Below are 13307 nucleotides of genomic sequence, written 5' to 3' on the forward strand. Positions count from 1 at the left end.
GAGTATAGCAAGAATTTGAGAATCTTAAGGGCTTTAAGAACATATGTGCTCATTTTATGAGATTCAAAAAGTTACACATTTCTCTAAACTAGCACTGTCACAGGTTATACACCACACGGGATGTTAAGAAGCAGGTAATTTGCTAATTGTGTACTCGATAGAATTTTTATCATCGACTACATGATAAGGAAAGGCAGTTAAAAGCACTCAGTCCTGGCTTGTGCTGGGTCCAGGACCAAACCCCACTGTGACACTGCATTTAAAATGTAATACGAACTGGGCAGGGGTAGGTCCTGGACCCAGCGCAAGCCAGGACTGAGCCAGGCTGCCTGCCTGCCCAGCACCTATTGCATTTTAAATGCAGAGCAGCTCTACATTTAAATGTGTATCATCAATAGCATTAACCGATAAGCTTTTGCTTACCGGTTACTCGACTATACTATTACATCCCTATATATCACCAGATCACTTTTAATCTGACTGCATCCATGTTTATTTATGGACTACTAATTCAAGAAGTCTGGGCTCTTTAGGGACATGGACAGATCACTTAAAACTAAAAAGCAGTATGGTTCTACACTCATCCACAAAGGTAAATGCTGCCAGTTAGAATCAGGTACAGCTACAGGCCCAGACCTTGCAATCCTAGTATTCTCAAGTATGGGTTTTACAGGACAGTGGCATGACAGAGAGAATCAGAGACTAATGTAAAAAGTCATGGTACTGTAATATACATCAGATATTCCACAAGTTAGCATACAAATACAGAAGCGGTCAAAATTTGCCCTCAATTGTAACCTGTAAACTCTTTAAATTTAAAGAAAAAAAAACTGATTTGATGCTTTGGAAACTATAAATTTTTTTACATTAAATTAAGACTAGAGTTTACATCAGGAAGGCTAATGTCAGTAAGGGTACGTCTTAACTACATGCCTCCGTCGATGGAGGCATGTAGATTTGTGTATTCGAAAAAGGGAAATGAAGCCACGATTAAAATAATCGCGGCTTCATTTAAACTTACATGGCTGCCGCGCTGAGCCGACAAACAGCTGATCAGCTGTTTGTCAGCTCTGGGCACTAGTCTGGACACTCCCCTGTTGAAATGAAAGCCTTTTATCAACATCCCCTGTAAACCTCATCCTACAAGGCATAAGGGGGATGTCGATAAAAGGCTTTCAGGTCGGCGCGGCACGTCCAGACTAGCGTGCGGAGCCGACAAACAGCTGATCAGCTGTTTGTCGGCTCAGCGCGGCAGCCATGTAAATTTAAATGAAGCCGTGATTATTTAAGTCGCAGCTTCATTTCCCTTTGCCTATCTGTCTAATCTACATGCCTCCATCGACGGAGGCATGTAGTCTAGACACACCCTAAGGGAACAGAATTAAGGCTAATCAGATTAGGGATGTGAAAGTGTAACTGTTTACACAGTTAACTGATGAGCCTGGGCTCATTGGTTAGCATGTACAGTTACACACAGTCCCCCTGCGCTGCTGCCTCTATCAGAGACAGCAGGGGGAATAGAGGCCAGTAGGAACCAATGAGCATGGGGGAACCATCTTAAAAGCTGATAGAGGCAGCAGCAGTACAGCAGTGGAAGGGCAGCTCCTTCCTCCCACATCCGCCCCCCCCCACACACACACATATATCCATGTAACCATTCAGTTTCCTCCTTGACTGAGTTTCTGAATGCTTACATTATTCTTTTTCTGAGGTGACATTTTCAACCTTAATTTCTGTTCCATTAACAAATATTCAGATTCAGACAGTAAATAGATTCCTGTAGTTTCAGTGCCAAAAGGGAATGGGGCTGCCTTTAGTAAACCAGAAAGCCTCCTTTGCAAAGTAGTGCAGATGTGTCTTCTCACAGGCAATCCAGCATTCACTAGGGACCATCCCTATAATATGGTTTAAATGTTGTCGTGCAACTGTGGGGCTTTTCATAAGACTAACCTTGCAGGGAGATGCCATACCCCAAAACCAAAGCTGCTAGGAAAGGCACATTTATGGAGAAGCAACCTCTGGAATGGAATCTGCATGCAATGCTTCCAAGCAATGGTGTATCTAGAGCAGTTTCCCAGGTCAGGACCCAAATATGAGTCGCCATTACATTTCAAAAGGGTCACAGGTGTCTCTTAAGGAGCCATTCACACATTTTTTTAATTGCCCTGGGTCACCAATTCTTCCTGAATTGTCAAAATAGGTCTCCACCTGGAAAAGGTTGGGATCTAGAGCAGTGGTCTCCAACCTTTTTACACCCAAGATCACTTTTTAAATCTCCGAACAAGCGAAGATCTACCACCCCGCCCCTTTCTTGAAGCCCCGCCCCTTTCTATTCTCCTCCTGTCCATCATTTGCTATCCCCAGCCCCTATTTACACACTCTAAACAGTTTATAAATTATGCAATGTATAAAATTAAAATCACGTGTTTATCGTTATGAAATAAATGGTCTGTTTTTTATTCATGCTATTTAAATCTAAAATGAAGCATTTATAATTATATATTTTGTGGGGACAGAGTTCTGCGGCTGGGGGCAGGGGAGAGGGAACAGGGTGCTGGGAGGGCAGAAGACAGGGTTCTGCAGCAGGGGACAGAGTGCCAGTGGGGACAGGTTTCTGCACCTGGGGACAGGGTGCCAGTGGGGACAGGAATAGGGACAGAGTTCTGTAGCTAGGAACAGGGGAGTGGGGACAGAATTCTGTGGCTGGGGAGTGGGGTGCCAGCGGAGCCAGAGAGTCCCCTGTATGTACCTCCTCCCAGGACTCTCCCACCCCCAGAGGGAAACCCACGCGCGCCTGCCCCAGGGCTGACCCACCTCCCCCCAGCACAGGGAAACCCCGCACGTGCGCGCACGTCTCCCCCGGCGCTGACTCATCCCTCCCGTGCGGTGCAGGGAGCCAATGCTCCCTCCCGCAGTACACCCGGCAGAGCAGCTAGCGCCACTTCCGGAATTGCCAGAAATGGTGCTAAGCTGCAGGACTTCTGTCCATCCCCGGGAAGCCTACACTACATCCATTTTCACTGGAGGTAGGTAGTGGGGCTTCTCAGGGGCGGGGCAGACAGGACGCCTCGCGATCGACCTGTTGGTGACCATGGATCTAGAGCATTCACAAGGTGCCACAGCACTGCCCCCACAACAGAGTGGTGTAAGCAGACACAGCAGCTGCAGAGTAGATACACAGATAAAACCAGTTAATTTAGCTAAGTATTTGGAACAGAATTACAGCCAGACATTCTCCATTTATCTAGGGATGTAAAGTCTCAAGAGTTAGACCAGGATGTACTCTCCACAGGGAAAGAGTCCCCTTAGAAACAAAAGGGATTGAGCAGGAAAGGAGCATTAACAACAGTGCTCGCTCTAGTTTTTTTTTGCGTCCATGTGCAGAATTCCATTTTGGTGTACATGACAAAATTCAATGTGTAACACATTTCCATATTGGTGCACATAATAAAATTCATTCTGCTCACAGACAATCCAGGGAGAGACTGGTTCTAAAGGATTAGGTGTGGGAGGAGGCCCAGGGTGAAAGGGTGATGGGCTCTAGCCAGAGGTGCGGGCTCTGGGGTAGGGCTGAGGGATGAAGCATTTGGGGCGCATGAAGGTATTACCACAGCTGGGGGAAAGGTGCACTCCTCCAGCCCCAGTAGCTAGCTACTGTGGCCAGGGGAGAGGAACCTGTGGCAGCTCTGTGCACAACAGACCTGAGCCCCTCCATGGGGTTTATTAGGTAGCCAAGCAACTTTGAGGGAACCCCAATTAAAACCTCCTACCATCTCTGCATACACCCCACAATACCCTATGAATCAGACAGCCTTCTACATCAAGTATTCCCTGTAAGATGAGTGGTTGGGCAGTGCCCCAGAAGAGACTCAGGTGCCATCCAGATGATTAGCAGGAGGCCCACAATTGACAGAATGCATTTCTACTGGTGCTGCAAATCTGCACATGCCTTGGTGAGCATACAAAATGTAATCTGCATATGGATGGAAAAAGTTAGAGGGAACATTGTCCCACAGGACCCCAAACTCATTAAGCAGTCGTTATAGTCCCCTCCAAATACACACATACTGCTTTTGATTAAAAACAATAAGTAGTCCTGCAGCAACTTAGAGACTAACAAAATATATAGTTTCATGAGCTTTTGTGAACAAAAGCTAACTTCTTCAGATGATGAGCACTAATGAAGTGGGCCTTGCCCACAAAAGCTCATCATACTATATATTTTCGTTAATCTGTAAGGTACTGCAAGATGGCTCATTTTTAAAATTACCACCTCTCTGAGACTTGGTTTCAGTTAGACCATCTTGTCTCTTTCAGCCACCAAACGTAGGCTCTGCTTAAGAATGCAACTTCTCTGCAAAGACCTCAAGCTCTATAGGTGGGGTGCTGCTCTCTCTCTCACCACCCACCCAGAGCTCCCCTACTCAGTGTGATGCAATCTACCCCCTTCCCCAGTCACTCACTTTGGGGGCATCCTCCTCTTTGCATGATACAATCCCCTATCGCTAACTGGGGGCATGCAACGCCTAAAGTGATGCAATCCTCCCCTTACCCAGGGACACCTCCTCCCCGCACTCCCGTCCCCATGATGCAATCATTCCCCTTGCTCGGTCAGTCACCTAAAGGCAGGCCCTCACCACACCTCCCCCCGCAGTGTGCTGCAATCATCACTCCCCTTCCCCGCGGGCACACCCCCACCAGACCGCTCCCCTCGGTCTGGTACAACCTCCTCCCTCCCGCCCAACACGCGGCATCCCCTCCCCTCCGGGTGCAACTCTCACGCACACCCCACGGGAACCCCCGCAGAGTCGCTCTCTCGCTCACCCACAGATCCCGCTCGGTGCGGTGCAGTCCCAGCTGCCCCAGCCCCACCGCCAGGTCGTGCACACAAAGCGCGCCGTCCCGGTTCACGTCGAGCTTCTGGAAGAGGGTGTGAAGGCGCCGGTGCTCGGGCCCTCCGCACGCGGACCGGCCGCCCGGGCCCGTCTCAGCGGCCGGGCTGGCGATGGCGGCCCCCTTGGAGCCGCATGGGCACAACACGCCGCTCACCACCGGGGAGGCCAGAGAGCGCCGCGGACCCGGCATCCTCCAGCGGCTCGCGAAACGCCGGCAAATGGCGGAACTCCCCCCTCAGCAAGGAAGTGATTCAACCGGTTTCCGGCTAGCGCGGCGAGGCAAAGCGCCCACGTGACCACTTCGTAGCCCTGCGGAACGGCGTTTTTGTTGGGAGTGATTCAACCGGCTTCCGGTTGGCGCCGCGAGGCAAAGCGCCCACGTGACCACTTCGTAGCCCTGCGGAACGGCGTTTTCGTAGGGAGGTGGAGGACAGCACTGCGGACGCACAGCGTAGGAAGCCAATCAAAGCATGGGCGATTTGATTACGTCACACGCACCCCTTCGATTCCGAATGCAGTAGCTGCCCCCGCCACTGTGGGAGGGTTCCCATTGGTGAAATCGCTGCGGAGGTTAGACGACGCAGGCCCAAAGGCCCAATGGGCTGAGACGATGGCGTCCTGAGTCCGTAGTGAATCTTGACAGACAGGGGATATATCCAATAGCCTGGGAGAAAAGCGCTACGTAGCTATGAGTGACAGAAAAGGCACTATAAGGGGCGGACCCGGAAGGCGGTTACACCCTTTGACAGGCAGCATGCCAGCCAGCGGGCTGGAATGGCGCTGCAGGGAGGCGGTGCTTACGACAGACGAACAGCACCTTTGGCCAATAGAATTATGGTGCAGGTGGCGGGAGGTGAGACCTATGTCTGATAGGCAAGCGGGGGGCCCAATGGGGCTGAGAAAGGAAAGGGGCTGATTCTGGAAGCCATTACGCCACTGCCGCAGGGCGGAGGCCCTTTAGCGGAGCCTGCTGGGTGGCCGCGGTACGCAATTTGCGTATCTTTCGCTATTCAAGGGGGTCTCACCCCAGGGCCCCTGAGGCCCCTTCGGGGGCCCCCCATTTTTTCTGAGCCTTTTGGTCACCAGACCCTGTTAGCTCTTGGGGCCCCTGGATCCCACCCCTCCTCTACCTCCATTAGGCCTTAAGTCCCTCGTAGGGCCCCTACTTGCCTCCCCACCTCTCTCTGGTTCCCCTCCCCCTTGACCCTTTAAGGCCTCCTGCCCTTCCAGTTCCTCTAGGGTCCTTTTGGCCTTCCCAGCTCTCTACCAGGCCCCCCTCCCTAGCCCCAGTTCCCTCTGAGGTCTCCTGCTCTTGCAGTCCCCCCTGTAGGGCCCTCTGCCTGCCCCAGCATCTGTTAGACCTGACCTCTCCCAAACCCTCCCAGGAGCAGCTCCCCCCAGCCCCGAATCTCCCTAGCCCTGTGACCCCATGACAATGGCATCGCCCCCGGTGCCCCCAGCGAAGAAACGCAAGATGAACTTCTCGGGGCGGGAGGTAGAGATCATCGTGGAGGAGCTGGAACGGGGCAAGCATCTGCTCATCAACCACTTCAACGCTGGGGTCCCACTGGCTGCCAAGGCCGCTGCCTGGCACGACATCCTACGCCGTGTCAACGCCGTGGCCACCTGTCGCCGTGAGCTGCCAGAGGTCAAGAAGAAGTGGTCAGACCTCAAAACTGAGGTGCGGCGCAAGGTAGCACAGGTCCGTGCCGCTATGGAAGGAGGCGGCATAGGGCAGGATGGAGCTGGCGAGGGCCAGGACAGCGAGGACCCTACTGGTGCTGCAGCCACCCCTGTCATACTCACCCCCATGCAGCAGCGCATCTGTAACCTACTGGGAGAAGCTACCATCATCAGTCTGCCTACTGGGGACTGCACTGCCGGGGATGGTGCTGAGATACCCATCGCAGCCTCCACCACCACTGTCACCCTGACCCAGAGTGAGTGCTGCCCCGATGAAGGTGCTGGATCAGAAAGCTATACAGGGTCCTTAAAGTTCTCCCATGAACAATGAGAAGGGGCCAGTGTACCCATGTGGTGTTCCTCTGTTCCCCAATAGAGCAAGAAAATGAAATCCTGGCACCTTCCACAATATAGTGAAAATGGCACCTATAATAATTTCAGGTGCAATAAGGGGTCGGGGCAGGAAATGCAGGTACTGAAAGCCACCCCTGTTTGACAGCAATGTCAGTCTTAAGAATAAGTGAGCAGCCTTTTGGGGACGTGGCATCTCAGTGCACCTTTGCAATAAACAGCCTCCCTCAGGGGGATAAATGTATGGCTGTATCATAGGATGGTTAGTAGCTGCAGCATAATTGTCTGTGGTTAAAGCTGGTTAAAGCTTGTGAGTGGGGTTGCAAATCATAAAAGGAAACAACAATTAATTAAAAGGTCTTAGTAATGAAAGAAAAAATTTGAACGCTGAACCTTCCAGTCTAGAATAAAAGCTTACAGTACATAGTTCTCTGTTCACGAGTTCAGATATTTTTCTTATGCTTTTTCTCCCATTGGAATGGATGTTCTTTATGTTCTGTCAGTAAATCCAGCATGCAGGATGGAGCAAAATAGCAGACTATAGAGATGTCTGGCTATGTACATCTATTAAGCTATCTTACACAGAGCTTTCTTTTTATGTTTAGATGTTCATAGATACGCTAGTTAAAATAGTAGCACCTAGCTGTTATGGCAGTGATGAATATGAAACTTGTATTGTACTGCAAAGGTTGAGATTAATAGGTTTCTGTCTTCTGTGGCCACTCCCAGCTCTTTTTCCATCTCCTTACTTCCTTTTGTGTTATGGAAGATAGAAATATATTTTTCCTTTTGTCTTTAGTAACTTGTTTATGGGCCTGAGAAGATATTCCAGTGGATACTTGAGCAGTCAAGACATTTTATCCAAAGCCATTTCATATCTTATTTGTCCTTTGTGTCCATTTGCTAATGTTGCTTGGAAAGCTACTCTTGAACTAGGGGATGAAAAGTGGTATATGTAGGTATAAACTATAGTATTAGTATTCCTTACTCTCTTTGACCCCAAAATGTACAAGCCTGGGGACATATCCAGATCAGGAAAGATCCATTTCTGTAGGACTAGCTTTCTTCTTTGGTGATCTACATGCACAGTCTTCTCTGTTTTCTTCTTACACAGGCACTAAAGCCCTGACATGTTCATTTGTTAGTGGAGTAGATATTTTGTAGCTATAGGTATTCACTCAAAGAGCAGCAGCCGCTGACATCTCTTTTTATTTGCTTCTAGTTCCTGCAGAGACAACTTACCATAGTCTGGAGGATGGAGTGGTGGAGTACTGCACAACAGAGACTCCCACAACAGTTACTGCTGAAACACCCTTGGAGATGATGGCACATCAGTCTGAGGCATCTGTAAAGCCCCAGGAGCTGAAGAGCCGAATTGCCCTAAATTCAGCCAAACTCCTTCAGGAGCAGCGAGTGACCAACCTGCATGTGAAGGAGATTGCCCAGCACTTGGAACAGCAAAATGACCTGCTGCAGATGATCCGTCGCTCTCAGGAAGTGCAGGCATGTGCCCAAGAGCGTCAGGCGCAGGCTATGGAAGGGACCCAGGCTGCTCTGAGTGCCCTCATCCAGATCTTACGCCCCATGATCAAGGACTTCCGTCGATTTCTGCAAAGTAATACACCTAATCCTTCGGTAACTGCTGAGCCCAGCCATGTGGCCCAGAATGGGCAACAAGATGGTATCATTCAATAAAATAAGGACCAACTGGACACTTCTCTCAAAAGAGCTGTCTTCACTACTATAGAGTTCCAGCCCTCTGAAGTCAAAAGCTGTTGCATCCTTTTCTGTGATGATCCTATGCTATCTGCTTCTTTGGACTCAGCATCCAGGATGGAAGCCAGGATGTGTGATTAAACTTGGAATTTAGTGTTGTTAGATTTTTTTCTTTTTTAAAAAAGAAACCTATTTTTTCCACATAGATTTCTAAAAAGACAATTATTTTTATTTATTTCTATCTTAAAAAAGAAATGATACCCTTTCCCCAAACATACAGCTTTTAACTGGCTTTTAACACCAGCCTTATGGCCCTTATCGTGGTTTGTGAAGTTACGATTCATCTTTGAAGGTGCCCAGATACTTTGTTCTAGTACAGAGAAGCTAATGCAGTCCTGTCTCTTGCTGGACACTTGTAGAGTAATAATATGGCACCTGAGGTGGTATAGGAAGTTTGTGGCGGCCTGTGTGTTGGAAGATTGTGGTTGCTGCTCTTTAAGTGTGTAAGTCACCCCTGTATAAAGGATTAGCACAAGGCCTGTCCACAACCTAAATCCCACAGAAGTTCTACTTTAGCTCTAAAAATAGAGTTTGTGGTGCATAGACATCATATTGGCCTTCTGCACAGTGCTGAATTTCATCCAAAGCTAGCAGAGGTGTTTGTGCATGTGTATTAAATGTCTCAAAAGAAGTACCTAAGGGAATAAGTATGAATTTCATTTAGGTAGATTTGCATACAGAGGAAATGCCATACCAGTGGAATAGGTACTGCAGTATAGTTTGAACCCTGTACAGTACATTGTCTCAAAGTGGGGAAAATATAGAATTTTCAGCAAAGCCATAACTAAAAGTCATGGCTTGTGTGAGTTTGTCAACTACATGTTATTTTAATGGGATTGGGAGGAGGTTTGTTTTTTGTTTACGGTTTGTAATTTTTTTTAAGGCGTTAACAAAATTTGTTACCATTGACTTCAACAGGCTAAGGACTATGGGATTTGCCCCAAATCTTTCTTAAGATTATATTGGGGGGAGAGGAGGGGCGACTGATCCTTCGCACTTACTTTTAGAGCTGTTCTGGCTTTTGGGGCTCGAGCCTAAAAGAACACTTAGTTTCATAGCAAGTTGACTTGATGGTGTGTGTGTGGTTGGTATAGATGTGTACCAATATCATAAACAAAACAAAATATTTCAGATGAAAAGCTTCACCTCTACCTGTGTAGAAGCTGACTAATTTGTCTAAAAACTACTTTTGTTAATGCCTTTCTCTTGTCCCACGGACCCACCTGCAAAACCAATTTAATCAAAATTATGGATTAATACTGGCCAAATATTACTGTCAAGATGGAACTTTTTTATGCTGAGCTAAGTTTGCTGTTGAACTCTCTGGAGGGCTGAGAAGCAATGAACTGATGCAATTAATTTTTGCAATTAAATTACAAACCTCTGAATATATCTTTCTACAATGAAAACAGTGATGGGGAACTTAACTAAACCAGTACATGGGATATTGCTACATTTTATAACCTTCATTGTAGTGGTAACGCACTCTCTTTAGGAAGGAGGAGGATAAGATAATGAATAGTGGAATTCAAAGACTTTGGTCAATGGAAGATCCTTGTCCCATCCATTCAGTCGTCCACTCTGAGTCAGGACAACACCATCACTGACCTTCCCACCTTGTCCATCATCTAATCACATCAAGACAATTTTCTTGACTTGTTTCTCTCAAAACCTGTGGAATCAAATCAATGACTCAGTTGTGGTTTATTTTTAAAACAGACGCTGCATCATACCTGTTTGGTTTTACCTCACTTGTGAATAAGAATACCAGTATGAATTTTTAATAAAAAAATTTTTTGGTAAATTGCCTCTCAGTATATCAGTATTATCATTGGGGGAAAAAATGACACAAGGCTAAGAAGGACTCAAGAGTCAGGAAATATCAAAGTTAAGGTTACATAGTCTTTTCTGCAAACTTAACTCTGTCCCCTTGTTCACATGCTTCATTACATGACATTTAGTTTCATGATTACATTCTGTTTCTCAATAATATTAATACTTTCTGCAATTTTATCTTGAAGCTATTTTGTCATCCGTCACTTTTGGGATTTCTAGTTTCTCAGTGGTATATAGCACATATTTCTAGGGTTGGAAGTTCAGGAGATGAACCAGAGATCTCTTCAAGGGCTATCTGAGGCCATTTACCAGAGTGGCCAGGTTGCTTTGTGCATGCTATCCTTGGAGCAAATATGGCGTTTTAAAGGTGTTCAGGTGGCTGGTGATGTACAGAATTCATTTCAGTTCTCTCCTGCAGATGGCACCATAAAGCAAAATAGAGCAATTGTTCCACTTAGGACAAAATACAGGACTATGTAGCACTTTAAAGACTAACAAGATGGTTTATTAGATGATGAGCTTTCGTGGGACAGACCCACTTCCTCAGATCAAATAGTGGAAGAAAATAGTCACAACCAATATACCAAAGGATACAATTTAAAAAAATGAACACATATGAAAAGGACAAATCACATTTCAGAACAGAAGGGGGATGCGGGGGGGGGGGGAAGGAAGTTGAATGCCTGTGAGTTAATGATATTAGAGGTGGGGAAAGGTAGATGTCTGTGAGCTAATGGTATTAGAGGTGATAATTGGGGAAGCTATCTTTGTAATGGGTAAGGTAGTTGGGGTCTTTGTTCAGCCCCCTGCGGAGAGTGTCGAATTTTAGCATGAATGCCAGTTCAGAGGATTCCCTTTCAAGTGCAGATTTGAAAGTCTTCTGAAGTAGGATGCATGTGATTAGGTCACTGAGACAGTGTCCTTTCATGTTGAAATGGCAAGAAACTGTTATTTCTTTGTGATCCTGTCTAATGTCTGTTTTGTGGGCATTGATTCTTTGGCGAAGTGTCTGAGACGTTTGTCCAATGTACATAGCAGACGGACACTTTCGGCACATGATAGCATAGATTATATTTCTGGATGCGCGGGAATATGTATTCTTGATCTTATAACTCACTTGGTTAGGCCCAGTAGTGGTGCCAGCAGAGTGAATATGTGGACAAAGCTGGCAACGGGGTTTGTTGCAAGGGAAAGTACCAGGGTTGGTATTAGTTTGGTATGTCCTGTGGTTGTTGGTAAGAATCATCTTGAGATTAGGTGGTTGTCTATAGGAGACTATGGGTCTGTCTCCCAGAGCTTCTTGGAGTTTAGTGTCCTGTTCCAGTATAGGCTGTAATTTATTGATAATGTGTTGGACAGGTTTAAGTTGGGAGCTGTAGGTGATGACAAGTGGTGTTCTATTGTTGGTTTTCTTGGGTCTGTCTTGTAGTAGATGGTTTCTAGGTATTCGTTTGGCTTTTTCAATTTGCTTTTTTATTTCTCCGGGTGGGTAGTTGAGGTTTATAAATGCTTGGAAGAGATCCTGAAGTTTCTGGTCTCTGTCAGTGGGATTAGAGCAGATGCGGTTGTATCGAAGGGCTTGGCTATAGATGATGGATCGTATGGTGTGTGCTGGATGGGAGCTGGAAGCATGTAGGTAACTGCATGAGTCACGTCTCAGACACTTCGCCAAAGAATCAATGCTCACAAAACAGACATTAGACAGGATCACAAAGAAAAAACAGTTTCTTGCCATTTCAACCAGAAAGGACACTGTCTCAATGACCTAATCACATGCATCCTACTTCAGAAGACTTTCAAATCTGCACTTGAAAGGGAATCCTCTGAACTGGCATTCATGCTAAAATTCGACACTCTCCGCAGGGGGCTGAACAAAGACCCCAACTACCTTACCCATTACAAAGATAGCTTCCCCAATTATCACCTCTAATACCATTAGCTCACAGACATCTACCCTTCCCCACCTCTAATATCATTAACTCACAGGCATTCACCTTCCTTTCCCCCCCCCCCCCTCGCATCCCCCTTCTGTTCTGAAATGTGATTTGTCCTTTTCATATGTGTTCATTTTTTTTTAATTGTATCCTTTGGTATATTGGTTGTGACTATTTTCTTCCACTATTTGATCTGAGGAAGTGGGTCTGGCCCACAAAAGCTCATCATCTAATAAACCATCTTGTTAGTCTTTAAAGTGCTACATAGTCCTGTATTTTGTTTCAGCTACACCAGACTAACATGGCTACATTTCTGTCACTTAGGACAAGATATAGACAGACATTCCACTTAGATCTTAGTTCAGCCAGCCCCAATCAATCTAAGATTTATATTTAAAACCCTAAAGCAGAAAAGCTCTGCAAATACAGAGACATACCAGATTGATCTAAAAAGTCTCCCCAGTCTCTACCTTCTATGATACAATTTGCTTCTCACAATTCTCTCGAGGCTGACAAGATGGAATGAAACTCAGTATAATGCAGGGGGAAAGACCCCTGTATCCACACACAGGCAGGTTGGCTGAGAAGGCTAAATAGCATATCCTTGCATAAAAAATGGATAAAGAACATGGAACTCTATTTTGTGATGTGCTAAGTAATTAACAAGTTAATTCAAGTCAGTGACACACCTATAGGCACTCGCATGGCCCCACAGTATGCCAGCCTCTTTATAGCTGACCTTGAACAACTTTTCCTCAGCTCTCACCCCCCTAGCACCTTTCATCTACTTAAGCTACATTGATAACATCTTCATCATATGGACCCATGGGAA

General features: G+C 46.5%; 2 protein-coding genes across 3 annotated transcripts in view; one reads left to right on the plus strand and one right to left on the minus strand.

The window, feature by feature from the left end:
• The window catches only part of SLC25A25 (solute carrier family 25 member 25), a 46957-nt gene extending 41524 nt beyond the window's left edge, over positions 1–5433 (minus strand). Inside the window, exon 1 of the mRNA XM_006136323.4 lies at positions 4825–5433. Coding sequence (XP_006136385.2) covers positions 4825–5085 — 261 coding nt within the window. The 5' untranslated portion in view covers positions 5086–5433. The remainder of the gene's footprint in view (positions 1–4824) is intronic.
• Positions 5434–5754: 321 nt separating this feature from the next.
• NAIF1 (nuclear apoptosis inducing factor 1) lies at positions 5755–10499 on the plus strand. Of its 2 annotated transcripts, none has more exons than XM_014580192.3 (2): positions 5755–6856; positions 8152–10499. In XM_014580192.3, exons 1-2 carry the CDS (start codon positions 6325–6327, stop codon positions 8622–8624), a joined length of 1005 nt encoding a protein of 334 aa, XP_014435678.2. In that variant the 5' UTR covers positions 5755–6324; the 3' UTR covers positions 8625–10499. The 2 variants fall into 2 exon arrangements, with proteins under 2 accessions (XP_014435678.2, XP_014435679.2); XM_014580193.3 differs by having other exon boundaries at positions 5755–6835.
• Positions 10500–13307: the final 2808 nt, after the last annotated feature.

The sequence above is a fragment of the Pelodiscus sinensis genome, chromosome 22, assembly GCF_049634645.1.
Source record: "Pelodiscus sinensis isolate JC-2024 chromosome 22, ASM4963464v1, whole genome shotgun sequence".
Taxonomy (NCBI): domain Eukaryota; kingdom Metazoa; phylum Chordata; order Testudines; family Trionychidae; genus Pelodiscus; species Pelodiscus sinensis.